Source organism: Macrotis lagotis, chromosome 6, assembly GCF_037893015.1.
Source record: "Macrotis lagotis isolate mMagLag1 chromosome 6, bilby.v1.9.chrom.fasta, whole genome shotgun sequence".
NCBI classification, from domain to species: domain Eukaryota; kingdom Metazoa; phylum Chordata; class Mammalia; order Peramelemorphia; family Peramelidae; genus Macrotis; species Macrotis lagotis.
This window is the reverse complement of record NC_133663.1, coordinates 214327507-214354143: the sequence shown is the minus strand read 5'-3', so window position 1 is coordinate 214354143 and position 26637 is coordinate 214327507. Positions and strand designations below refer to the sequence as shown.

Here is a 26637-nt window from a genome sequence, read left to right as displayed (position 1 = left end):
GGACAACAGAAAGGACTGAGTTGGGAACAAATCACTGCATAGGCAGAGCCTATAAAGAAGGATACAAACCTCTGTGTAGGCAATGTCTTGGGCTGTATAAGTGAAAAGTGAAGGAACAGATGCCAGCCCCAGACCAAAAAGTTCATAGACTTCAAGGAGGATTTTCAGTGAAGGTCTGCTTCTCTTGGGAGAGTAAAATCCAGCTAGGAGAGAGAAAAGTCAGTGGGAGGTTTATAGCCACAGTGCAGTCCAAGTCCCATTGGCTAGACAACTCAGGACTATAGACCCCCAGGATCAGAATTCAACTAGCAAATGAGAAAAATAAAAGTGCATTATTCATAGAAAGCTATTACTCAGACAGAGATGATCAAACTGCCATCTAGGAAAAAGAAAGCAGTGACAAATTACATATGTGGAAAGTCTCAATAGAGTTTATGAATTGGACACAAATCCAAAACCTCATGGAAAAGCTAAAGAAAGATTTTAAAAAACAAAGAAGAGTGGAAGAAGAAAAATGGAAGAAAAATGAAAGCTATGCTGGAAAATTATGAAAAATTAAACAAAGAAATCATCTACTCTAAAAGTAAATACAAACAATTGGAAAAAGAATGTAACTCATCAAAAAAGCAAACTGACCAAATGGAAAAGGAATGCAATTCATCTGAAAAATCAAATAGACCATCTGGAAACGGAAAAAAACTTATGAAAAATTAACCAATTGGAAAAAGAAAACAATTAATTTAAAAGTAAAATTAACCAATTGGAAAAGGAACACAAAAACTAATTGAAGAAAATGGGACCATAAAAAATTCCACATGTTCCAAATTATTCATAGAAGTTACAATACTGTATACATTAACAACAACATTGTGAGTTGATCAACTAGGACGGATGCAGCTCCTCTCAGCAGTTCAAAGAGCTACAACGCTTGGATACTGGCTATGAAGAATGTTATCCCCAACCAGATAAACAAAACAAAACAAAATTTTAAAAAAGCTACAGAATCTGAATGAATAAATACTACATTCACTTTTAAAAAATTTATCTTAAGTAATTCTTTGCTATCTCATGGTTTTTTCCCCCCTTCAATCCTAATTCCTCATACCAAAAATGACTAATCTGTAAATTTCTTAAATACAAATGTGTATGTACAATATTCATCTGACTGCTACTGAGGGGACAGGAGTGGGAAGGGAGGATGGAAGGAAATTATATAACTCTAAAATGTGCATATGTATGTAAGATGAATTTTGAAAATAGTTATCGAGAATTCTGCATATAGAAGAATTATATTTAGCAATCAGAGAGATAGATGATTATCAACAATACTTAGACTCACAGAATCACTCATTTTATAGTTTGAAAGTTTCCTAATCTTCTTATTTTATAAATGAAAAAATTAAGTACCAGAGAAGTTAACTGCTTGCTCAAGATAGCACATTCAGAAATATAACTAGAACTCAGGGAGTCTGACTTTCCATCAAGGAACTTTTCTTACCTTAGAAGTAGTCATATTTATTATAAATAATTATATGATGAACATATTTTTTGTAAGAAAAAGGATATCTCCCTGGTGATGTTGTTCCCACTCTATAATCAGAAAAACTCTTTTGTGGATGGAAATTAAAGAGAAAAAGGAGATTTGCTCGCTCAAAAACAATGATCTTATTTTCTTCATTTTTTTCACTCACAAAGGCCTAAAAAATTAAAAACATATATTACATTTCAATAATATCTAAATGCCCCTATAATTGAAATATTTAGAAATAAAAGGAAAAGTTATTATAATTGTCTTACTTCAACAAACTTTTAGATTTTACTAGAATACTATTATCTACAGTATTTTTTAGTGCTCTTACAATTTTGACATAAAAAAATCCCCAAAATAAACGTGAAAGCATGTTTAAAAAAAAGGTTCAGAAATGATTCACTTGTCTTTTTTGTGACAAAAATGGCAATAAGAAGGAAATAAACTTTACACAATTGTCTTGTTTATATTTTATTCATTTTAAAAAATATGTGCTATACATCCATATCAAGAGAGGAAAGAATGTCTTTATATTTCCCACTGAAGGCTTTTAATGGTGGATTTTGTTTTTTATTCAGATGCTCAGAATGAGTATTCTTTTTTTATCTTTATGTCACACCAAGACTTTGCCTTCCTCAATAATTATTTGTTATATATAAATTGAAACCTGAATCCATTATATTCATTTAGATTTGCAAATTTTAAAAGTTATAAAAAACTCAAATTCAAGATAAATGTTCATACTTTAAGTTTCCAAATGGTATTTTTACATTTTGATTTTATCAGGGGATTTTTCTCTTTCCTGCCTTATGGATCAAATTGCCAGTTTTTTCATAATTTAGAATGAATAAGGATTTAAAGTAACTTCTAATAAGGTTTTTGGTGTTCAGCAATGCTTCTGTAGAAAAGAAGCTTTATATTTCCAAGGAAAAATGCATTTCTAATTCGCATATTGAGACAATGTTGTTGGATATAGAAAATTTTTAGTCTATATTTGAAAGACACAAACTAAAGTAAAAGTAACAAAACAACAGTCTCAATTTTGCCTTAATAAAGATAATGACTATTTTCACCATTTACAAGTATTGATTATATATGTTCAATTTTTAACTGAAAATTGGCAATCTAGTTCCAATCTAAGTCATGAAAAACACAAACTAGGGATCAGGAATGATGACTACTATTGAAGTAACAATTTGGCAAGCAGGCAAAACGAAAGGCAAATAGAACATTTGTTTAATGATCATAATTCTATAGAGAAATAGTTTTAAAAAATTAAGGTATTTTCACAACAATTTCAACCATGGCTTTTATTTGAGGTTTCTGTTTCTTATTTTAAACAATTTTTAAGAAAATTACTACTTTGGGGGCAGCTATGTGACACACTGGATAGAGCACCAGCCCTGGGATCAGAAAATTTGAGTTCAAATCCTAGCACAGACACTTAACAATTCCCTAGGTATTTGACCTTGGGAAAAAGTCACTTAACCCTACTGCTTAAATCAATAAAAAAGGAAAATTATTAAAAAATCATGTAACAATAGAGACAAAAATGTCTACGATTCACAATATTCTCAGGAAAGAATTTAGTGATATGTTTCGACAACCAGATTCATGCTTCTGACACTATACAATGCATACAGTTCTATTTAAATTTAAAATTAATACTTTTCTTAAAAAAATCCATTGGTGAAGGGGCAACTAGGTGGCACAGTGGATACAGCACCAGTACTGGAGTCAGGAGGAACTGAGTCTAAATCCGGCTTCAGACACTTAATAATTACCTATGTGACCTTGAGTATGTCACTTAACACCATTGTCTTACAAAAAACAAAAACAAAATTCATTGGTGACTAAAGCATAGTATTCTCTATACAGAACTTACCTGAGGTGCTGAAAGCCAACCAAATCTTTCTTCCAATTTATTCATATCTTTGTCAAAATTATTGAGGAATTTATAGCGAAGTAGTTCATCATCAGTCAAATGAAACTGCCTCCGAGCATAATGATAGCTCTCATTATTTCCTTTTCTTGGGAAGTCCAACCATTCTGGATGGCCAAATTCATTACCTGTAAAAAAAACAAGCATTAGCAAAACTAAGCTAGAAAGGCAAATGCTATAAGGTAAATAGCTCTATGAGGATATTAAGTTCAACTATATAAAAAGATTTTAAAATTTCAGTAAATGCTATAATTAAGCTTAGATATATGAATTTTACAAAATTGGCTGCAATAATTGGCTAACAGTTATTCTGCATAAAGTAAATCAAAAATATAATTTTAAAAGCATTTCGCCCCCATTATCTCCCTCAGATCTATTTCATTCCTTCACTTTTTGATTTCAGATTTGGTACTTAGGAATTTTTGGAAGTAGGAACTAGACAAATTGCATTTCTTATATCAACAAAAACTCCCATTTATTGAAAAAAAATTCTTGTTCCATTCTAAGACTCAAACTTAAGCCTTGTTAACTTTGCTCTAACTTTTCCATTTATCTTTCTTTTATTACCTCAATAATCAAAGCACCTCTTCAAAAATCAACTTCCATCACTTGCTTCAGTTATATGAATCAATTATGTAACTTTATAAAGATATAAAATGATATTATATAAAAGTTTCCCACTAAAGAATTCCAAAGTATAAAAATTCTAAAGAATGAAACAAATAAATGAGAAACCTCTGTCAATACATAGCTTTTAGGAATATATTTACTTCTCAAAATGTCCACACTTTAAGCAAACACTGCTCTAACAATTAGAGAAAAAAAAATCAAACCTGTTATTATACTAAGAGTATAAATTGTTTAAATTGAAGATAGGCTTATTGAAAAAGCAGTAGGATGAAAAATAGTTTCCTTAGATCCTATAGCTGTGGTTACAATGCAGTGATTTCAAGAACAGAAACCGTTTTCTTAATACAATTTAGCAAAAGAACTATCCTTTCTCACCACAGAGGACCCACAGCTGACTCTGGTGGTACAGCAGGGGATGCTGAAGTGGTTGCATATCCCAACTCCAGAAGTCAATTTAAGCTAAATAAATATTCCTACCAATTTAACTCAAAGTGTATAACTACTACTGGCACACTGACTTACTTATGGACACATTGATAAACCTTGAGAATTGTAGCATCTCTACTTAGAGAGAATTCTTTTAAATTCACTCTTGCTAAAAATTCTTTTCTATGCATGAAGGAGTTAATTAATATCTAGGGCTACAAAAAAAGTACATTTTCAAAAAGGTTTAGCAAAGACATGCCCTTTTGGTTCTGGAAGGACATAATTGGGCTTAGTATAATATACTTCCTGAGACATCTCTGGTAGAAATTTGCAGAAATCTGTCATTAATTATTATTACATTGCAGTACACTGCTTTTTATATAAATGGGCAACTAGGTGGTATAGTGGATGGGGCACTGACCTTGGAGACAGGAGGACCAGAGTTCAAATCCAGTCTCAGACTTTTGATTCTTACTAGCTGTGCGACCCTGGGAAAGTCACTTAACCCTGACTGTCTCACATCCAGGGCCATCTACAGTTGTCCTGATTGATATCTGGTCACTGGACCCAGATGGCTTTGGAGGAGGAAGGGAGGCTGGTGTCTTTGCACAGCCCTATACTCACTCAAATACACTCAAATACCTCCCTGATATCATGGTCTTCTTCAAAAATGAAGGACTAACATTATATAAATGGGCAAATAATAAACTTAATGTCTATTCAATTTTGAATAAAAATTCAGTGATCTGTCTTAAATACTTCTCAAAGCTAGATAAGCCATTTTAGTGAGAATCAGGGGATACAGGGAATATGAGAAAAAATGCAACTCCAAAATATATCAGAACAAAATATGAAAGGAAATGATATGCAATAGGTTCATATCTCCAGGAGAACAAATCACCACATTATTAGTTTATATGATCTATTATTAATTTATATGATCCATAAATTCTTCACATTTACATTTTAAATATAAATTTCATTTCATTATTTTAAAGTTATGTTCTAAATCACTCATAAATATCTACTAAAATATTCTGTGAGGCAGCTAGGTGGTGCAGTAGATAGAACACTTGCCCTGGAGTCAGGAGGACCTGAGTTCAAATCTGACCTCAGACCATTAATAACTACTTAGCTGTATGACCCTGGGCAAGTCATTTAAACCCACTGCCAAAAAAAAAAAGAATTAAAAAAATATTCTGTGTAGGGGCAACTAGGTGGTACAGTAGATGGAGCACCAGTCAAGTAGTTAGGAGGTCCTGAGTTCAAGTCTAATCTAGGACACTTCATAATTGCCTAATTGTGTAACCCTTGAGCAAGTCACTTTAACACCATAGCTTTAAACAAATAAAATTTCTAAGAAAAAGAATACTCTGTGTGTACGCATGGCCTATATGTAATAAATACACTATCAAGAAACTAATACATTTCCAAAATCCATGCAATCTTTAAAAATGGTTTAACATTTTAGAGGATCAAGAATTTTGTTAAACATGAAGCTATTTGCTTCTGGCCAAGATGGCAGAGGGAAGACAGGCAGAGTTCTATAGTCTCATGATTTTTCCCCATCTATGATATGAAACAAACATGAAGCTATTTTGGGTTATTACTTAATTTTTAGCTGACTGCTTTTCTTTCCAACAGATTATATGACTACTTTCCTACAGATAGAGTTAAAAAGTATTGCAAAAATAAAGCAAACAATGGGAAAAGCCTATGTTATTTTATGCCCTGAAGTTTCTCTGCTGATTCTATCTTAATGAAAATGAAATGAAAACAAGTCTTTAAAATAATAATTCTTTTTTCAATCTTGAATTAAGTGAGGAATAGTTTCCTGGAAAGAGGTAACAGTTCGCTGCACTCGGCTCTTGTTAGACCTTATCTGTATTATGAGGTACAGTTCTGGGTACCTGGCAAAAGAAGGACACTGAAAAATTAGAGTAGGACAAGGGGAGGAGCCTTGCTTCCATGTCATATGAAAAATCAACGGAAAGGGTTGGGAGTGTTTAGCATGGACAAGAGAAGCTGACATCACAATAGTTGAGTTCAAATTACTTGGAGATCTGTAAGGAGGAAAAAGGATAAGGCTGCTTCTTTTTGGCTGAAAGGCAGAAATGTTAGCAAAGGATGGAAATTTCAAAGAAGCAAGATTTGATGTCAGGAAAAATTTCCTAATGATTAGAATTATCTAAAATTATAATAGAGTTACTTTAAGAAATGATAAATTATGTTACACTTTATAGTTATGTCTTCATAGTATTTCCTCCTAACATAACCTAATAAAACAACTGGTACTGTCAGTTCATTTTACAGATACTGAAAAGGAAGTCCATAAGTAACTACTTACACAAAATCATGGCTAATCCTGTGTTATCAGAAATTAAACCCATTGTTCACTTCTCTTTCCATTTAGCATAAAAGGACAGGCTGAATCTGAAACATATATACATTGAAAAGCACCTTTTTTTTAAGGTGGTCCCAATCATGTGACTTCGGTCTTTTTTTAATTCTAATTCTCTTAAAAAAATGAATTGATAGCTTGTTACTAAACTTTAGTATCCTTTAGTATTCTTACAAGAAGGGGAGGGAAGAAGGAGGAAGCATATTTTAATAAAATCACAGAAAATTTTGAAATGAGAATAATTTTAGATATTGAACAAACAGCATTGAGTTAGAGACAAATAAGAACTACATTATACATATAAATAACTATGGAAAAAATGATTTCCAGAAAACAAAGTAAAATACATATTCATACGTGTACATATGCATGCATGTGCATACATATACTTGTATATGTATGTGCATACATACACATACATATATAAGTATTGTAACCACTGAGTCTCAAGCCAAAATTGGAGAGAAGTCTTTTGGTGAGAAGAGTGTATTCTAGCAATAAAATAGGATAAAAATTATATTAAGTACAAAGAAAAAAAATCATAAATTTGAATGTGAATAGGATGAACTCTCCCATAAAATGGGACCAGATAGCAGAGTGGAATAAAAAAACAGAATCTTACAATGTGCTGCTTACAAGAAATGCATTTGAATCAGAGAGTAAAGGTAAAGGGGTGAAGAAGAATATGTTATGCTTCTGCTGAAGTGAATACTCAAAACCTTGCAAAATAAATGATTGATAGAAACTACTCTTGTATATAATTGGAAAAAATAAAATAGTTATAGAATGGAAAATAAATGAACAAATATTTTCTAAAACATTAGAATAAAGTAAAAAAATCATAACAATCAATGGAAAATGTAATAATGACAAAATAAATGAACAACATGGGATTGAAAAGTTGTTCTTGGTTCCTAGGTTGGAAGTTTTCAAGACAGTATGTAGATTTCTTGCTTAGATTGTCTATGTAAAGCTCTATTAGAAGTTAAACAATTTTTGAAATGAAATATTTATTCAGGAAGAAAAGGAAGGAAGGAAACAACATAAACTGTTAGGGACTGTTGTGTGTGGGAGTGCTGTGAACCTTCATCACCAGGTGCCTTTGAACAACAGAGCTTTGTTTTACAAAGTGCCATGGGAATGGGAGTGTATTAAGGGCTTGAGAAGGATATTTAAGCCCTGGTATTTGGTTCATAAACAGAGATCTTGGAGACCTTGGTGCACAAAGGGAGAACTTGTCTTCCTTGTCTTCTGCCCCTCCAGCAGTGCTCACCTGGGGAAAAGATAAGGGAGTCCAAAAAGGGACTCAACAATAAATGATAATTCAATGTATAAAACTGAAAGAATTGAAAATGGTATCATTAGATATAGTAGTATAGGATTCTACTTAAATGTCACTATGAATAATATTAAATTAAAAAAATTATGTTCCTTTAAGCAAGTTTTAAACATTTATTTCCTCTATGCAAATATATATTGTGATCTTCAACTTAAAAAAAGGATAGAATTTTTACATGAACACTTGAAATAAATCTGAGAGGCATTTCAAGGAAAACAAAAAGGATGTGAATTCTGAAATTAAAAGAAAAGATGGGCTTACTAATACTAGCTTATATTATCATAATATTAAGGAGTCACACAGAGGGGATATCTACAATAAATAAACATTCATTAGCAACTATTTGCCTTTTCTTCTACATATAAAAAACAGCAACATGTAAATAACATGTGCTTTCCTATATCTAAGTCTTTTCCAAACCTGTGAAACCAAGAAAACTGACATTTTTTATTAAGTGCCTATCAGTGCTAGGCACTGTGTTTAATTCAGTTGATACAAAAAAACCCTCATTAAACAGTCCCTGCCCTCAGGAGCTCACAAGTTAATGGGAGATATTACATAAAAAAGAAACTAAAAAGAGAAGGGGAGGGGTACAGTTTAGTGGGGCAGAATGAAGGTCTGTAACCAGGAAGGGCAATTACCTTAGGAATTGAGAGTTTCAGAGTTGATTTCATCTTTAATAGATGCAAATAGAAAGAATTCAGTTTATTAATATAAAATAAGCATTTATAAAGTACAACTATGTGCCAGACACTGTACTAGCAATTGGGAATGCAAAAAAAGAAGCAAAAAGGTAGTCTTGGCCCTCAAGGTGCTTACAATTTAATGGGAGGGAGAATATGGGAACAAATATATCTATATCTCTCTATCTCTCTATCTCTCTATCTATATATATTCATAATATATACATACACACACACACACACACACACACACACACACACACACATATATATATATATATATGTAATAGATATATATCTCAAGTTATACATAGGATAAATAATTTCACAATGATTTCAAATGCCAAACAGAACATTTTATATTTGCTTCTGGAGGCAACAGGAAGTCACTCAAATTTCTTGAGTAGGAGGGTAGTGCTGGCATGAACTGACTGACAACTTAAGAAAATCACTTTAGTAGTAGATGAAAGGAGGATAGATTGAAGTGGGGAAAGACTTGAGACCAACTCAAAAAAAGGCGAAAGCAATAGTACATACAGGGATGAGGGATCTTTAAGGACAGAAGGATCAAGTGAAAGTCTTTTCAGGGGAATATCTGTAGGCAGTAGGAAGTCAGTAGATAAGGAGAGATTAAGTGGTGATGATGAGGGGGAGGGTGGAGATGGGATGGAGTGGGATCACTTCAACAAGTTGAGGGGTTAGCATTAGTAAAGTTACCTTGGGGGTAAAGAAAGAGAAAGTGGAAGAAGGCATCCAAATTATATGAGATGAGAAAGAGGGAAGAAGAAGAAGCTTAAGACAAATGGTCTCATTTTTTTTTTCTGTAAAATATGAGGCAAGGTTCTCAGATGAGAGAGTGGGGAGAGGGGGAGCCTTGGGAGGTTTGGGAAGGATGAAAAGATTTGGAAGTCTTTGTGGAGAGTGAGATAGTGATTGATGAGGAAAGTATAATACCTTTGCCTAAGAACAGTGAAGGCCAAATTAAGGTTATATATCATTTATAATAAATCCAGACAGAATAGTTACATGATTTTTTCCTCCTCTGTTTACAGCATATATATGTGCACATAGAGGTAATGAAGAATGGGAGTCATTCAATATTGAAAGTTGGCTGCCTGGTGATATTAGGGGGCAAGAGATTCAAGAGAGACTGATAGGATAAAGTTGAGTTTGTTGAACAAGAAGTCAAGATGGGGAGAATAGGACAATGGGGAAGAATAGGCTAGTGTATGGAGATAGCTTAGGAGAAAACTGAGAGGTCAAGCAATTTGATCTTATGATATAGGTAAGGATAATTCAGAATTCTAGATCATGGATGTAACATATTTGTGGATGATGGCAAGATCATAAGTATGGTAATTTTTATGTGTGCCTGAGATAGCTCATGCAAGGAGAGGACAATGAGGAATTGAATAATTAGGGTATTTGAGACAGAATCAACAGTATGCTGAATTCACTTAGTTTGAGGGCAGAAATTAGCTATATTAAAAAAGGGCTGAAGGGAGGGTTGAGGAGGGTGTAGCTACTAGGATTTTGTTTCATTGGTACATATTAATAAAATGGAACTCAATGGAAGAGAGGTTAGAGGAAAGCAGAGAACTTGAAAGTGTCAATGGGAAGCAAAGAATAAATTCCAACTCTCCATGCTTGGCCAGCTAGCCAGGAAGAATGAGTGTAAGGGCAGACCTTATAAGAAAGGGTAGTCAAGGAAGTTATGTTATCAGAAGAAAGTCAAATTTTAGTAAGACCTTGTAGACTGCTGAATGATTGGCTTCTGGAGATCATTTAATAAGGGAAAGCTGATCAGATCAAAATGATTAGATAAATTACCTAAAAGTCCCAGTAGTAGAGCATTAGGGAGACTATTTCCAATAGTTATTGTGAGTAACTTATGGTGTTGGTCTTCACAGGGTGTGGAGGGGAGCCCTTAGGTAATCCATTACAAAGGGGGGAATGACCCCAGTCAATCACAAAACTGGGAGGGTTCTCCTAATCTCATTCCAAAAATGACAAACTAGATTAGAAGAAACTAGTCCTCAGGAGCAACCTAGTCTTGACCTTCTCCTTTGCATGTGCTCAAAGAGATCTATCTGTTCTTGCTCATTAATATAATGAGCAGGGTTGGGAAATATATAGGAACCAATGTATTAATTAGATTTGTGACCCCAGCCTATGGATAGCAATGAAGGGGCAGGAACAAAGTCTTTCAAAGTGCATAAAAGAGCTTGTATGTTGAGATCCACCCCCCCATGAGAGAGGTGTGCCATTTTGTTAAGAAATCTTAATAAAAACCATTTTAATTATTCTTGAGTCATTTATAACACTTATATTCCACACACCATAATTTTCAAACACTCTTAGATATAGGGAAATAATTAGGTATGGATGGAGAAGGTCACTGGTTAGGCTTTAAAGCTACATAATATTAAAATAAAACAACAAAAGTATAGCAGCATTCTTATACCTTCATTTGGTAAATAAGGAAACTAAGACTTCAATGATTAGCATAGTGCTTGGCATAAAATAGCCACTTAATTACTGTTGCTGTTGTTCATTCTAAAAGAGGATAGTGACACCCTGAACTTGGATTTCTCTTCTAGAGCCTAGGTTCAGTGGCCAAATATGGATCAGGACAATTCTAGAAGGACTTGAAGGCAAGATAATCAAGATCAAATGATTTACTCAGGGTCATACAGTTAATAAGTATTAAGTATCTGAAGTCAAATTCTAACTCAGGTCCTCCTGACTCCAGTAGATTAAGTAACCTAGTGAAAGAGCATTTGACCCTGAAGAGGTTTTTTTTACATGAGAATATAGTGAAATGAATTATTCATGGTAAGCCTTCATCTTCCTCTACCCTTTCTCTAGGTAATCTCAATAACTCCCATGGGTTTAACTATCATTTCAATGCAAATGACTCATTGCTCTATTCTGAGCTTATCCAAAAGCATCAGTTGCCTATGTAATCTTTCTTTTTTTACTGTATAAGTATTTTATTTGTTTTCCAATTGAATACAATAGTAGTTTCTACCTAATATTTTTAATAAGGCTTTGAATTTTACAATTCCCATTCCCCCTCCCCCTCCAGGACATATTTTAAACTTAGCATGAGTAACTTGTCCAAAGAGATTGTTATTTTTCAAAATCAAATTGTCCTAGTTATGAACTGTGTTCTTTACAGAAGTAAAGTTCTCTGGGATTGTCACCAACGTTTGGGCAGTTTCACAGGATGGTGAAATTTTGCCTGCTTTTTGGTTTCCAGTTAAAGTGGATATCAGGGATTATTTTTAGATCTAAGGGAGATATCTTGTTGGTAAGAGAGTTCAGTAGTTAGATCTTTAGTGTTTTTTCTTTGATAAAAATGTAAAGGAATATTTTCCTGGCATCTTTTCTCATGTCCAGTGTCTGTTATATGTTATTTGTTTAGTGCTTTTTTTTTTTTTTGGTGTATGGCTTTTGTGTAAAGTTATAGCTGATAATGTTGAAATTTTGGGACAATCTAAATCTAAATTTAAATCTAAGATCAGAGATCTAGTAGAGAGATTTTTCAGCTTTTTTTTTACATGACCAAACATTACAATTCTAGTCAAAGGTGGCAAAAACTGACAAGTGACAATCCTCAGTTGAGTTGGCCTAGGTGGGATTATTTGAAAGGACTAAAGTAAATTATCTTAAAATGAAATTAACTGTAAAAAGTAACAAAATATCTAAGAAGGAATGGGAACTGGTTTGGCAAAATGGTAGAGAGAGAATATACATCTGAAGTGGCCTCACTCAGAGCTCTTTCAGGAAAATTTCTCCTTTAAACACAGACCCTCTGATAAGACAGCAGATGCAAAATGCTTATTTTCTGCTCCAGTTTCCAATTCTCCTCTAGTCTTGGTTTCAGCCTCTCCCCCTAGAGCCAGGAGAGCAGGGAGACCTAAATCTCTTTCTTTCCTCAAAGCTTGTAATACAGTTTCCCTGGCTCCAGAAAAAAAACAAAACAAAACCTGAAACCTGAACTTGTTGAGATCCATCCTTTCAAGGTAGTAAAACAACCATGTCCTCAAGTCATTCAATCTATGGACGGAGAAGGAAATATGGTAGTTCTGAGGGAAAGCCAGAAGAGCTTAAAACAGTGCCTGACTTCTCTGGATCATCTTGGATAGAAGTCAGAAAACCACTCCTAACCCTTCAAGGTTGATCTTAGAGAGTCCTAAGGGGATAGTTTACAGGCAACCATTTTGTTTCTAGAACAAAAGGGGTTGCTATGAATATTTGTTTCATATATATATATATATATATATATATATATATATACATATATATATATGTGTGTGTATGTATATATCTATATATATATATATATATATATCATATATATATAAAACAAGATTATTTTAATTTACTTATAACATATTTGTTGGGAACATGTTAAATAATTTTTGATAACTTGCACTTTTTTATTTTGAAAAACTACTTTTTTTCCTTAGAAATCCTAGATGATAATTTGTTAGGACCTAGGAAACCCCATATTCCTCAAAAAAAACTCTCTAAAGATGCAACATAGGAAACATGACATAGAAAACAAGAATAGCTATAAATTCCTCCATTCAAATGAGGGCTACACAAAAGACTGCAAAGTCTAGGGAAGAAATGAATAGAGACAAGTAGAAAGCAAAATAATAATAAACTTTGTCCTATACCAGGCAATAAGGCCAGAGCATCCATTGTGAGGCCACTAAGAGCCCCAGTAGGAGCAAGAGGCTGTAATTCCTGTAAAAGCTGGGATCTGGTTTTCTCCATTGAAGATAAATTTCAGAAGTTTGCCCTAAACACAATTCCCTAATCCAAAACTGAACTTGGACATATGAGTAAACAAATAAAAAAACAAAAAAGTACTAAACAAAATGAAGAAAATAACTTGGACAGAGATAAGCCCAAGGGGTAATGTCTCTGAAAAAAAAATCTTGGCTACAAGTACCTTAAAAGTAACTAGAGGAAATGAAACAAGATGTACAAAGGAGAACAGCTATCTAGAAATGAACAGTAAGGAGAATTAATACCTTAAGAAAAATGGAAGTAAACATAAATTATACAGTATAGGCCCTGGAGTCAGGAAGACCTGAGTTCAAATCTAGTCTTATAAACTTAATAATTACCTAGCTGTGTGACCTTGGGCAAGTAACTTAACCCCATTACCTTGCAAAACCCTAAAAAAATTATAATGAATCAAAAGGAAGTTAATGAATCCATTAGAATCCAAAATAAAATTAAAAAATTCAGAAAATTAAAAAAAGAAAGAAAAGAGAATGTAAAAACTTATTAACATATTATCTCAAGAAATTATGAATTAAAATCATTCAAAATGCTGAGATACAAAGGGGAAAGTGATTTTTTTTTGGGGGGGAGACATGAAGGAGGAGAAAGGAGAAACTATCAAAAAAAACAGAAAATGAAAAAATACCAAGCTGCTATTGTTAGACAAATCTCACAAGATTTGATAGCTGATTCAGTTGAAGAAATTTTGGGAAAAATCCAAATCAACCCCCCCCCAATTAAAAAACAAAATAGAAATTCTGAAAATCTAAGAAAAGCAATCTGGGAAGACTTATATGAAATGATACAGGGTGAAGGGAGTAGAAGTAGACAAATAATTTATATAACATTATAGAGATAAGAAACTCAACAAACTCAAACACAAATTTCACAAGACTAATGAAAAATGTTATTGACCTCTAGATAAAGAGGTGAAATGAATCAGTACTCATTGATTTCCTTCATTAAACCAGTTGCAAATCATTCTATATAATTACAATGCTCTCTCAACTGAATTGCTTTCTTTTCTACAACAAATATGAGACTTTTTATAGTTTATTGCAGAAACTATTTTATAGTTTCAAGTATTTTGATAAAGCTTAATTATATAATTTTTTTCTAATCTATCTATGAAGTAATTTAAAAAAAAGAATTAGGGTTATTTTGGCCATCTATTCTTGAATAGGCTTCTTTTTCAAGATTTTAATTAAAGATCTACTCACTTAGCCTAAGTTTGTAGACTAGTCTCTTCCTTTTTTGAAAATCATGGTATTATTTGGTCTTCTCTACCAAGAATTTTCCACTATTACTAAGAGTGACAGCACAGTAATCATCACAGGATTCTTTCACTCTTCGCAGAACAGGTTATTTGAATTTGAGTCAGGCTACTTGAATTTATCAAAGACTCTTGAATTTATCAAGTTTTTTCACTCTACTCAAAACACTGTCAGTCATTTTTGTTCTCTCCTTTTCATGGAAACTCTTATTTACTTTGCATGCACCAAAAAAAAATTGATTTGAAATGTTTTAAGTTTTCATTGCCTTATTTTCCTAAAGCATCTGTATTATAATACAATGTGGATCTTGTTTTCCTTGCCACCCTCAATTTTATCAGCTTTAAAATTTCTCATACTGTTGGAGAAATATTTGTCTAGCCTCTCATATTAAGGAAGTATTAGCTTGTCTCATATTTTCTGAGGACCTCTGACTCCCTCTCCATAGTTCAATTTAACCCATTTCTCAATTGTAAATTCACCAAGAAAACAGAAGGCAATTTCAGCCCTTCCTTCCTACCCCTACTTCCTGACTCCAATCATGGACTCCCTCCTCAGGGTCTAAGCCCAAGGCATAAAACATTTAGCCTTAAGAAACTCAGATTTCTTTGATGCTGTAATGATTTTTTTAATCAATCTGTTTTCTTTTTTTAACTCCACTCCAGGTTCTGAATCTTGAGTTCTTTATAGGAAACAAGTGAATCCTCCTAGTAGGAGATCAAATGATTCCATCCCAAGTTTCCACCATATCCATCCTCAAAAACCTGTTTTTCCTTGTTAGTGATATGAACCCTAAAACTGTAAACCTTAAAGATTAAGAGTTAAAATAAAATGACAAAAAATACAGGTTAGAAATGAAATTTTGTTCTCTGAGATTTACCAGAAACATATAGGTAGCGACCATTATGGTAATGACCTCCAGAAGTTGAGAGAGATCTTATAAAGCAACAAGAATAGACAAAAGGGAGCAACCAGGTGGCACAGTGAATAGAGCACCAGTCTTGGAGTCAGGAAAATACAGTCTCAGACACTTAATAATTGCTTAGCTGGATGACTGCAAGTCACTTACCCCATTCCCTAGCAAAAAAAAAAAAATAGACAAAAGATTAAACCACCCTGGAGGCCATGCTATTAAGCTGCTCATCCTTATACAGTGCTATCTTCTCTAAGGGAGGAGGTTTTCTTTCCTGAATTGAAGTTCAAGAAGAGCTGACAAGTTGTCCAGCATCCTAATCATTGTCTTCCAAAGTTTGTACTGACTTACCAGCAAAGATGACTGACTATAACATGAACATTAACAGTTAAAAAAAAGTTGATTTCCATACTACTGGAGATAGAAGTTCAGCAGAGATGTGGATAACTGAATTACCTTATTAATACTGCCTCTATGCAAGGATTTATATCTGTTTCTAAAAATCATTAGTCAATTTTTCTTTCTATCTATATGACCTGAATTACCTTAAAAGCAAAACATTTCCTTTTCTGCTACCAATGATCCTCATTCACATGCTATTATATTTTTAATCTACTGGATTCCATATTTAATTTTTAAGAATGTATTCTAAATATACAGTGCTTATCTTTCCCCTTACCATTTAATCTATTTTTAATATAAAGGCATACTTATTCAAAACCATATTCTATTTATGCATTTCATTCTACTAAATTTCAACAAAATTGATTTCCTTTCTTGAATTAGAAACTTTCATCTTGTTCACTGCCTAGTTTCTGTGAAATTTTGTAAAGTTCACTATGTTGTTTTCCCATATTTCCTCCAAACATAACAAAGTTATATTTTTGAAGTACAAATCATATCACTTCAAATAAACTCTAGTAGTTCTCTATTATCTTTGTTATGAAAAACAAGGACTTTTGTTTGATATTTAAAATTCTTTATAACCTACTTTGCAGCTAGATAGTGAATTTCTTAAAAGGAGATGGTAGTTACTTAATGTTTTGTAATGTTTTGTTTTGTAAAAACAAAAGAGGGTTGTCATGAAGTTAAAAGGAAAGAAGGGAAGGAAAGGAAACTTAGGCTAATACAGATCCAGTTGTATGAAGTTAGAACCGTGTTAGTGCAGCAGCATGGAGCTGGATAACATGGCTCCAGCTTGGATAGAAGGAAAAGAGAAGATCCAAGGAGATCATCTGAGCATGAAGCTGGAAAAAAGAGCAAGCCTGGGCAGCATTGTGCTCAAATACATTTCTGTGGTGGATAGGACAAGAGTGGTGCTTGAGGAGTGGTTTAAATCCTGGATCTAGGTATTCTCCAATGTGCATGGCACAGAGAGGGTCTCCAAGAAGTGACTAAAACAGCATTCACTGAGCTTGAGGAGCTTTCATTAGTAAAAGGCATACTCCTGCCCTAAATTTCAAAGGGTGTGACCAAAGGATTACAACATTTCTCTGTGCCCTGAGTTCCCCTGCATGAGGTCTTTTCTGATCCATCCCAAGCTACTAGTGCCTGTCCTGCAAAAGTGTATTTATTTTGTCTATATTTATATTTGTACATGTCTCTGACTACACAATACAAAATCATTGAAAGCAAGGGACTATTTTTCTTTTGTCTTTTCTTTGTCTTACTTTTTCGTAATACTTATATGATTGATAAAAGTGATATCTTGGAAACATATGTGAGGAAAACAAGACAGGAAATTATGGCCATCAGGTCAACAAAAATCTGCGTATGTCCCATGAGAATCACCAACTTCTATAATTGTCCTCCTCTTCCTATGTATGGCATGCATAAATCTGTGAAGGATCACAGAGAGAAAACATGCAAGGGCAAAATGCAGATCTTTCTTTTTTCAGTCTTCTGGTTAATAGTACTAACAAGGGATGGTCAGACCAAATGCTGATATCACAGGTGAAAAGGCAGCTTTCTCATTGCTGAGATTCTTTTTTAGCAGAACTGTAAGTAATCCTTAATAATTTTTAGACTTAATTTTGTAGGCGTTTAAAGTAATTTTTATATTTTTCCATAAAGTAGCAAAAAAAAAAGATTTCAAGTATTATACTTTAGTCATTGCAACTGCATTATTTAAGCTTTTAAATTATATAGCCATAACTACTGCTGAACCTAGGTTAATACTCAGAACAGAATCAATGTGAATCTAGATTTACAAAAGAAAAATTAAAATAAAATCCTCATTAAAAAATATTCACCAAAGGATTTCCTTTAAATAACATATTCTCTTGCTACTAATAAAATGACTCAATATTTAAAAACATACATACATACATACATATATATGAATGGTCAAAGAATATGAACATATAGTTTTCAGTTGAACAGAAACTACTTATAACCATGCAAAAAGTGTTCTAAATCACCAGAGAAATACAAATTAAAATAACTCAAAGGTACCACCTCAAACCTGATACAGCTGATATGACAGAAAAGGAAAATGATAAATGTTGGAGTGTGTGAAAACCATGCCCAAAGGACAAATCAAACTGCGCATAGCTTCTGATACAGCAATACCTCTAACTACATCTGTATTCTAAAGATATTACAAAAAAGGGAAAAGGATCCACAAGAACAAAATTATTTATAGCAATTTTTTTGTGGGGGGGCAAAACCTGGAAATTGAGGGGTTACCTGCCAATTGGGGAATAGTTGAACAAACTGTATATTAACTAATGGAATATTAAAGTTTGAAAAGAAATGATGAGTAGTCAGATTCCAGATACCTTGGGAAGACTTACATGAACTGATGATTAGCGCAGTCAACAGAACAAGAAGAACATTGTACACAGTAACAGGAACATTGTATTATGATTAACTATGAGCAAGAGCTCTTCTCAGCAATACTTTGATGAAAGATTTGTGATTCTAAAACATTTGTGATAGAAAATGTCAACCATATACAGAGAAAGAACTATGGAGTCTGAAAGCAGGTCAAAATAAACTACTTTCACTTTTTAAAAAATTTGTTTCCCCAGGGCGGTTAGGTGGCACAGTGGATAGAGTACCGGCCCTGGCGTCAGGAGTACCTGGGTTCAAATCTGACCTTAGACACTTAATAATTACCTAGCTGTGTGGCCTTGGGCAAGCCACTTAAGCCCATTGCCTTGCAAAAAAAACTAAAAAATTTTGTTTCCCTTTCTTGTGGTGTGCTCCTTTTGTTCTAGTTCTTCTTTAACAACATGACTAAGGGGGCAGAACCAAGATGGCGACAGGAGAGGACCATCTCTTAGTTGCTCTGGAGCAAAACTTATAAACCTCTAACTACTCTAACTACATTTTCGAGAGACAGAACCCACAGAGGGATCCAATGAGGCAATTCTCCAACCCAAGGTAACCTGGAAAAGAGCGGAAAGGCTCGGCTCCATGGGGTTGGAGGGGAGGCAGAAAAGTGGGGTGACCCGCCAGAGCGAAAGAACTTCAGCCTCCCAGAGGCAGCCCCAGGGCGCTGGGAGCCGAGGCTCACAGCAGCGGGTGAGTTTCCTGAACTACGCCCCAGGGAGTACCAACCAAAACTTGGGGGAACAGCGGAGGACCTCTGCCAGAGCGAGCCCGTGAAGCCCAGCCCTCAGGGCACACAGCCAGCAGTGTGGCCAGGGCAGCCCAGTTCCAGGAACCAGAAGCAGGCAGAGCTGGTAAGCAGGAGCCCCCAGGACATGAACCCTGAGCCTAGGGAGGGACTGGAGAGAGACTACCAAGAGCTCTGTCCTCTGTCCCTGGAACAGGACTCTGGGGCTCTGACCACATTCACATCCTGATCGCAGTCTAGGCCCCCCCACAGAAGAGCAGGGCCCCCCCAAAAACCTCAGCCCCCTAGCAAAGGGGTATGCTTGTGGTCATTCACATACCAGGAGGGAAGAGAGAGCCTCACACATAGAGATCCTTGTGGGGGTGTCCCGCTAATACTCAGAAGCCCAAGAAGCACCCCCAAACCAGGCATAGGCTGGGGAAATGAGTAAGCAGAGAAAAAAGAGGACCACCATTGAGAAATACTTTGCCTGTGATCCTAAGAATGATCAAAACACTCAATCTGATATGAGGAAATACAAGCACCCGCATCTAAAGACTCCAAGAAAAACAGAAATTGGGCTCACGCCATGACTAAGCTACAAAAAGACTTTGAAAATCAAGTGAGGGAGATAGAGGAAAAATTGGGGAAAGAGAAAGATGCAGGAAAAACATGAAAATGAAGTCAGTAGCTTAGTAAAGGAGATCCAAAAAAAGGCTGAAGAAAATAACATGTTAAAAACCAGCATAGGTCAAATGGATAAAACAGTTCAAAAAGTTATCGAGGAGAATACTTTAAAAAGCAGAATTGGCCAGATGGAAAAGGAGATAAGAAAGAGCTCTGAGGAAAACAAATCCTTCAGACAAAGAATAGAACTCAGGGAGATTACTGATTTTACAAGAAATCAGGACTCAAAACTTCAAAACCAAAAGAATGAAAAATTAGAAGAAAATGTGAAACATCTTAGTGGAAAAAAACAACAGATATGGAAAACAGATTTAGGAAAGATAATTTAAAAATTATTGGAATACCTGAAAGTCAGGAACAGGAAAAGAGCCTTGACATCATTTTCAAAGAATTATTACAGGAAAAATTGCCCTGATATCCTAGAAGCTGAGGGCAAAATAGAAATGGAGAGAATCCACTGATCTCACCTGGAAAGAGATCCAAAAAAAACAACCCCCAGGAATATTATAGCCAAGTTCCAGAACTCCCAAGTCAAAGAGAAAATATTACAAGCAGCCAGAAGGACACAATTCTAATATTGTGGAGCTGCAGTCAGGATCACACAGGACTTAGCAGCAACTACATTAAAGGCTCTTAGAGCTTGGAATATAATATTCTAGAAGGCAAAAGAGCTTAGAATGCAACCGAGAATCAACTACCCAGCAAAACTGAACATCCTCTTCCAGGGAAAAAAAGATGGACTTTCAATGAACCAAAGGAATTTCAAATGTTCCTGTTGGAATGGCCAGAGCTGAACAGAAGGTTTGATCTTCAAGTACAGGACTCATGTGAAGCATAGAGTGGAGGAGAAGAGGAAAATATGAGGGACTTAATGATGATGAACTACATGTATTCCTGTATAGAAAAATGATACTGATAATACTGATATGAACCTTCTCATTTAATAGAGCAGGTAGAAGGAGCTTTTATAGATGAAGCACAGGAGAAAACTGAATTTGAAGATATATTGTGGTGTAAAAATGGAGTCAATAGATAAAAGGGAAATGTAATGAGAGAAAGAAAAAGGAGAGGAGGAATAGGCTATGATATTTCATATAATAAGATTTTTTTATTACAATGAGCTATTGCAATGATATAGAAGGGGGGGAAGGCAAGGGGAAATGAGGAAATCTTTGCTGTCATCAGAAGTGGCTGGGAGAGGAAACAGCATATATACTCATTGGGGTATAGACATCTGTAGTAAGAAGGAGAGAAAGGGGACGGGGGAAGGGGGGGAATGTGAGTGATGGAGGAGAGAATGAACCATGGGGGGAAAGTGGTCAGATATAAAACATCTTTTTCACTGCTTGCAAGGGGCTGGGATTGGATGGCCCGCCCAGGACCATAGGGCTAGGTAGATGCTGTATAAGGGGTGGTATGTGGGCTTGGGGCCGCTTGGCCCCAGGGCTGGGGATCTGTCTGCTGCGCCAGTCAACTACCCTACAGCAGAGACAGAGTGAAAGGAGAGAGAAAATATAGTTCATGGCAGCAGAGAAATATGAATGGAGGGAGTTGTATCAACAATGGCAATGGTGGAAAAATACAGATGCAATTTTATGATGGACTTATCCTAAAGAATGTGATCCACCCATGACAGAGCTGGTGGTGTTGGAACACAGACTGAAGCATATTATTATTATTATTATTATCATTATTATTATTATTTTCTGGGGGGTGTTTCAGGGCAAATGGGACTGGGTGACCTGCCTGGGGTCTCATGGCTGGGTGATTGTTGGGTGTTTGAGGGTGGATTTGGACCTGGGTGCTCCTGGCTTAAGGGCCAGTGATCTGTCTGCCACCCAGCCGCCCCTACCATTATTATTGTTATTATTATTATTATTATTACTACTACTACTATTTTATTTTGGGTCTTTTTATTTTTTGGTTTTTGTAGGGCAATGGGGTTGGGTTGGCTTGCATGCAGTCACACAGCTTGGTGATTGTTGGGAGTCTAGGGATGGATTTGGGCTTAGGTGCTCCTGGCTCCACTGTCCACTGAGCCACCTGGCCATACCTACAATTATTATTAGTATTATTATTTTTTATTTTAATTTTAATTTTTTCTCTACCCTTTATTTTATCGTTTATGCGGGTCTATATTTTCTTGGGTGGAGGGGTTATTATGGTTACTCTTAAACAAGAATATTTTAGTAATGCATAAAAAAGCATTATTTGTACAAAATAAGAATAAATAAATAAAAAAGAAAAAACCCAAAATGACTAATAAGGAAATATCCTTATGTATGTATAATCCGTATTAGACTCCTTGTTGTCTTAAAGGGGGGGGGGAAGGAAAGTGGGGAAGAGAAAATTTTATAAAAATGAATGCTGAAAACTATCTCTACATATAATTAGAAAAAAGAATAAAATAGGGGCCAAGCCAAAATGGCCTCTCTTAGGTACTCTCTATAATATTTCAAAAATCATAAAATAAGGGCTCTAACTAAATTTTCAAGAGATACATAATATGGAAAATAGTGGAAAGACTCCACTCTATGGGGTTAGAGGGGTGGCTGCCAGAGGGAAGGAACTTCAGACTCCTAAAGAGGCAGCCCCAGGGTGCCTGTGAGCCATGGCTCACCACAGCAGGGGCAGTTTCCTGACCTATACCCCAGGAATCACCAGGCACAATTTGGAAGATCAGCTGGGGGGGGGGTGTCCTGGGCCCCACCCCTCAGGGCACTCAGCATGGCCATGCTCAGATCAAGGAATAGGTAGCAGGTGGAGCCATAGGCAGGAGCCTCCAGGCAACTGAGCCCTGAGTACTTAGCATACCCAAGTTAGGAGAGTAAAGAGAGACTGCTGAGGTCTATCCTCTATACCTGGAAGAGGACTCTGGGGCTCTGACCACATTCAGATCCTGTCTACAGTCTAGACCCCCCATAGAACAGCAGCCCCCCCCACCTCAGCCCCATGGCAGAGGGGTGCACTTGTGGTCATTCATAGACCAGCAGGGAAGTCAGAGCTTCACATACAGAGATCCTGGTCGGGGGGAGGTTCCCAATGATACTCAAAACCTCAGAAAGCACCCCAAAACCAGGCACAGGCTAGGGAAATGAAAAAACAGAGAAAAAGGAGAACACCATTGAGAAATACTTTGCCTGTGATCCCAAGGATAAAAATATTCAATCTGAAGATGTGGAAGTACAAAATCCCCCATCTAAAGACTGCAAGAAAAAAAGGAAATTGGGCTCAGGCTATGAAAAAGCTCAAAAAAGATTTTGAAAGTCAAGTGAGGGAGATACAAGAAAAATTGGGAAAAGAAATGAGAGAGATGCAGGAAAAACATGAAAAACAAGTCAGCAGCTTAGTTAAGGAGATACAAAAAAAAATGCTGATGAAAATAACATGTTAAAAACAAACATAGGTAAAATGGATAAAACAGTTCAAAAAGTTATTGAAGAGAAGAATGCTTTAAAAAGCAGAACTGGCCAGAAGGAAAAAGAGATAAGAAAGCTCTCTGAGGAATACAAATCCTTCAGACGTAGAATGGAACTGAAGGAAGCTGCTTACTTTAGGAGAAGTCAAGATATAATACTTCAACATCAAAAGAATGAACAAATAGAAGAAAACCTGAAACATCTCATTGAAAAAACAACTGATCTGGAAAACAGTTTCAGGAAAGATAATTTAAAAATTATTGGGATACCTGAAAGTCACAATCAGGAAAAGACACTTGACATAATTTTTAAAGAATTTCTACAGAAAAATTGCCCAGATATCCTAGAAACAGAGGACAGAATAGAAACAGAGAGAATCTATGGATCTTCCCCAGAAAGAAATCCAAAAAAAAACCCCAACCCCCAGGAATATTATAGTCAAGTTTCATAACTCCCAAGTCAAAGAGAAAATATTACAAGCAGCCAGAAGGACACAATTCAAATATCATTGTAGTAACTACATTAAAGGCTCTTAGGGCTTGGAATATAATATTCCAGAAGGCAAAAGAGCTTGGAATACAACCGAGAATCAACTACCCAGCCAACCTGAACATCCTCTTCCAGGGAAAAAGATGGACTTTCAATGAACTAAGGGAATTTCAAATGTTCCTGTTGGAATGGCTAGAACTGAACAGGAAGTTTTACCGTCAAATACAGGACTCAGGTGAAACATAGAGAGTGGAAGAGAAGGGTAAAATATGAGGGACTTAATGTGAATGAACTGCCTGTATTCTGCATCGAAAAATGATATTGATAATAATCATAAGAAACTTCTCTTTTAATACAGCAGGTAGAAGGAGCTTTTATAGATGAAGCACAGGAGAGAACAGAATCTGAAGATATATTGTAAAAATAGAGTTAATGGCTAAAAGGGAAATATAATGGGAGTAAGAGAAAGGAGAGGTGGAACAGGCTAAGATATTTCATATAATAATGTTTTTTTTTATTACAATGAGCTATTGCAATGATATGGAAGGGGGGAATGTGAGAGGTAGCTCAGAGAGGAAACAGCATATATATTTAATGGGGTATAGACATCTAGAGTAAGAAGGAGAGAAGGGGGACAGGGGAAGGAGGGGGATGTGAGTGATGGAGGAGAAGGTGGACCATGGGGGAGAGCAGTCACATATAACACATTTTCTTTTTGACTTCTTGTAAGGGGCTGAGATTGATTGGCCTGTCTGGGACCACAGGGTTGGGTAGTTGCTAGGCCTAAGGGGTGGTTTGTGGGCTCTGGGCCTTTTGGCCCCAGGGCTGGTGATCAATCTGCTATGCCACTCAGCTACCCCACAGCACATTTAAGAAGAGGAACAGAGTGAAAGGAGAGAGAAAATAAAGTGTATGATAGTGGGGAAGTATGAATGCAGGGAGTTGGAATCAGCAATGGCAATGGTGGAAAAATGTGGAAGTAGCTTTTGTGATGCATTTATCATAAAGAATGTGATCCATCTGTGACACAGCTGGTGGTGTTGGAACACAGACTGGAAGTACATTTATTATTATTATTATTATTATTATTATTATTATTGTTATTATTTTGGGGGTGTACAAGGCAGATGGGGTTGGGTGGCTTGCCCAGGGCCATACAGCTGGGTGATTGTTGGGTGTCTGAGGTTGGATTTGTATCTGGTTGCTCCTGACTCCAGGGACAGTGCTCTGTTCACTGTGCCAACCAGCTACCTCTACTATATTTGGGGGGGGGGTATTGTTTACTCTTAAAAAGAATACTTTAGTAATGGATAAAAAACATCATTGTACAAAAATAAAAATAAATAAAATATCTTAAAAAAATACAATACTATTAAGATAAAAAAAATATTTTTATATGGTCCTCAGAACAACCCTGCAAGTTAGGTGCTATTTTTAGCATCTCTATTTTATAGTTGAGGACACTGAAGCAAAGAGAAGTTGAGCAATTTGTTGAAGGTCACACAACTAGTAAGTACCTTAATTCAGAAGTTAACTCAAATTGTCTTGACTGTAAGCCCATCAGTCTTAGCTTTATGTTGCCTAGTTGCCTTTTATGATATTATATACTATTTCTGAAATGTTTACAATAGCTCTGTGTACAAAAATACAGTCAGTTTTAGTAAAAGTTCCAGGCATTGCTAAGACACATTTATATTCTTTTACTTTCTGACAAATTATCTGATGCCCTTATGGTCTGTGAACTTAGAGCTCTCACAGTCACTTGTTCCTAAGTTCTACACTCACTGGCATGACCTTAACTGTTCCATGTATTGTCCAAATTATCTAATTTGCAAAAGAAGCTTGAATTTCCTAAACAGGGATCTTAGACACAGACCCAGGTCAGAGTCTCAGGGTAATGAGGGGCAGCACAGTTCAGAAGAATAATACTCAGACCTTTCTTTAGATCATAACTACCTTGGAAAAACTTAAAATTGTAAGTACCTAAAATTAGCTCTGAAAATAGCGGAATGAAAAACCTGAAGCTTGGTTCATTAAACCCTCTATTGCAGGAGCAGAGTTTAATTTTAACATAAAATTAAAAATCAAGAGGTAGGCTGACAAATGAGCAAACAATAACAACAACAACAACAAAAAGAATGAGTACAGAAAATGTCAAACTTCAAACTCAAGAGAGGACAATAATGTCAAAAAGTTTTCATGAAGGGGCGGCTAAGTAGCATAGTGGATAGAGCACTGGCCCTGGAGCCAGGGGTACCTGAGTTCAAATCTGACTTCAGACACTTAATAATTACCTAGCTGTGTGGCCTTGGGCAAGCCACTTAAACCCCATTGCCTTGCAAAAAAAAAAAGTTTACATGAGAATCCTCAAATGAAAATGTGAATTGATGTCAGTTTCAAAGAATACCTGGAAGACCACAATAAGAATTTTAAAAATCAAATAAGTTATCAATTGCTCATAATTGATAGGTGAAACCAATATAATAAAATTGACAATTCTAAGTTCATTTCCTTAGGCAGTGTCAAACCAATTAAACTACCAAA

The 26637-nt window shown here is 35.4% G+C and overlaps 1 protein-coding gene across 3 annotated transcripts in view; it reads right to left on the bottom strand.

Moving 5' to 3' along the window:
* Positions 1–26637, bottom strand: part of GBE1 (1,4-alpha-glucan branching enzyme 1) — a 222051-nt gene that overhangs the window by 28746 nt on the left and 166668 nt on the right. For 2 of the 3 annotated variants that reach the window (XM_074192294.1, XM_074192295.1), the window contains exons 13-14: positions 3414–3598; positions 1567–1697 (exon numbers count right to left, since the gene is read on the bottom strand). In XM_074192294.1, coding sequence (XP_074048395.1) covers positions 1567–1697; positions 3414–3598 — 316 coding nt within the window. The remainder of the gene's footprint in view (positions 1–1566; positions 1698–3413; positions 3599–26637) is intronic. The other variant, XM_074192297.1, reaches the window with a different exon arrangement.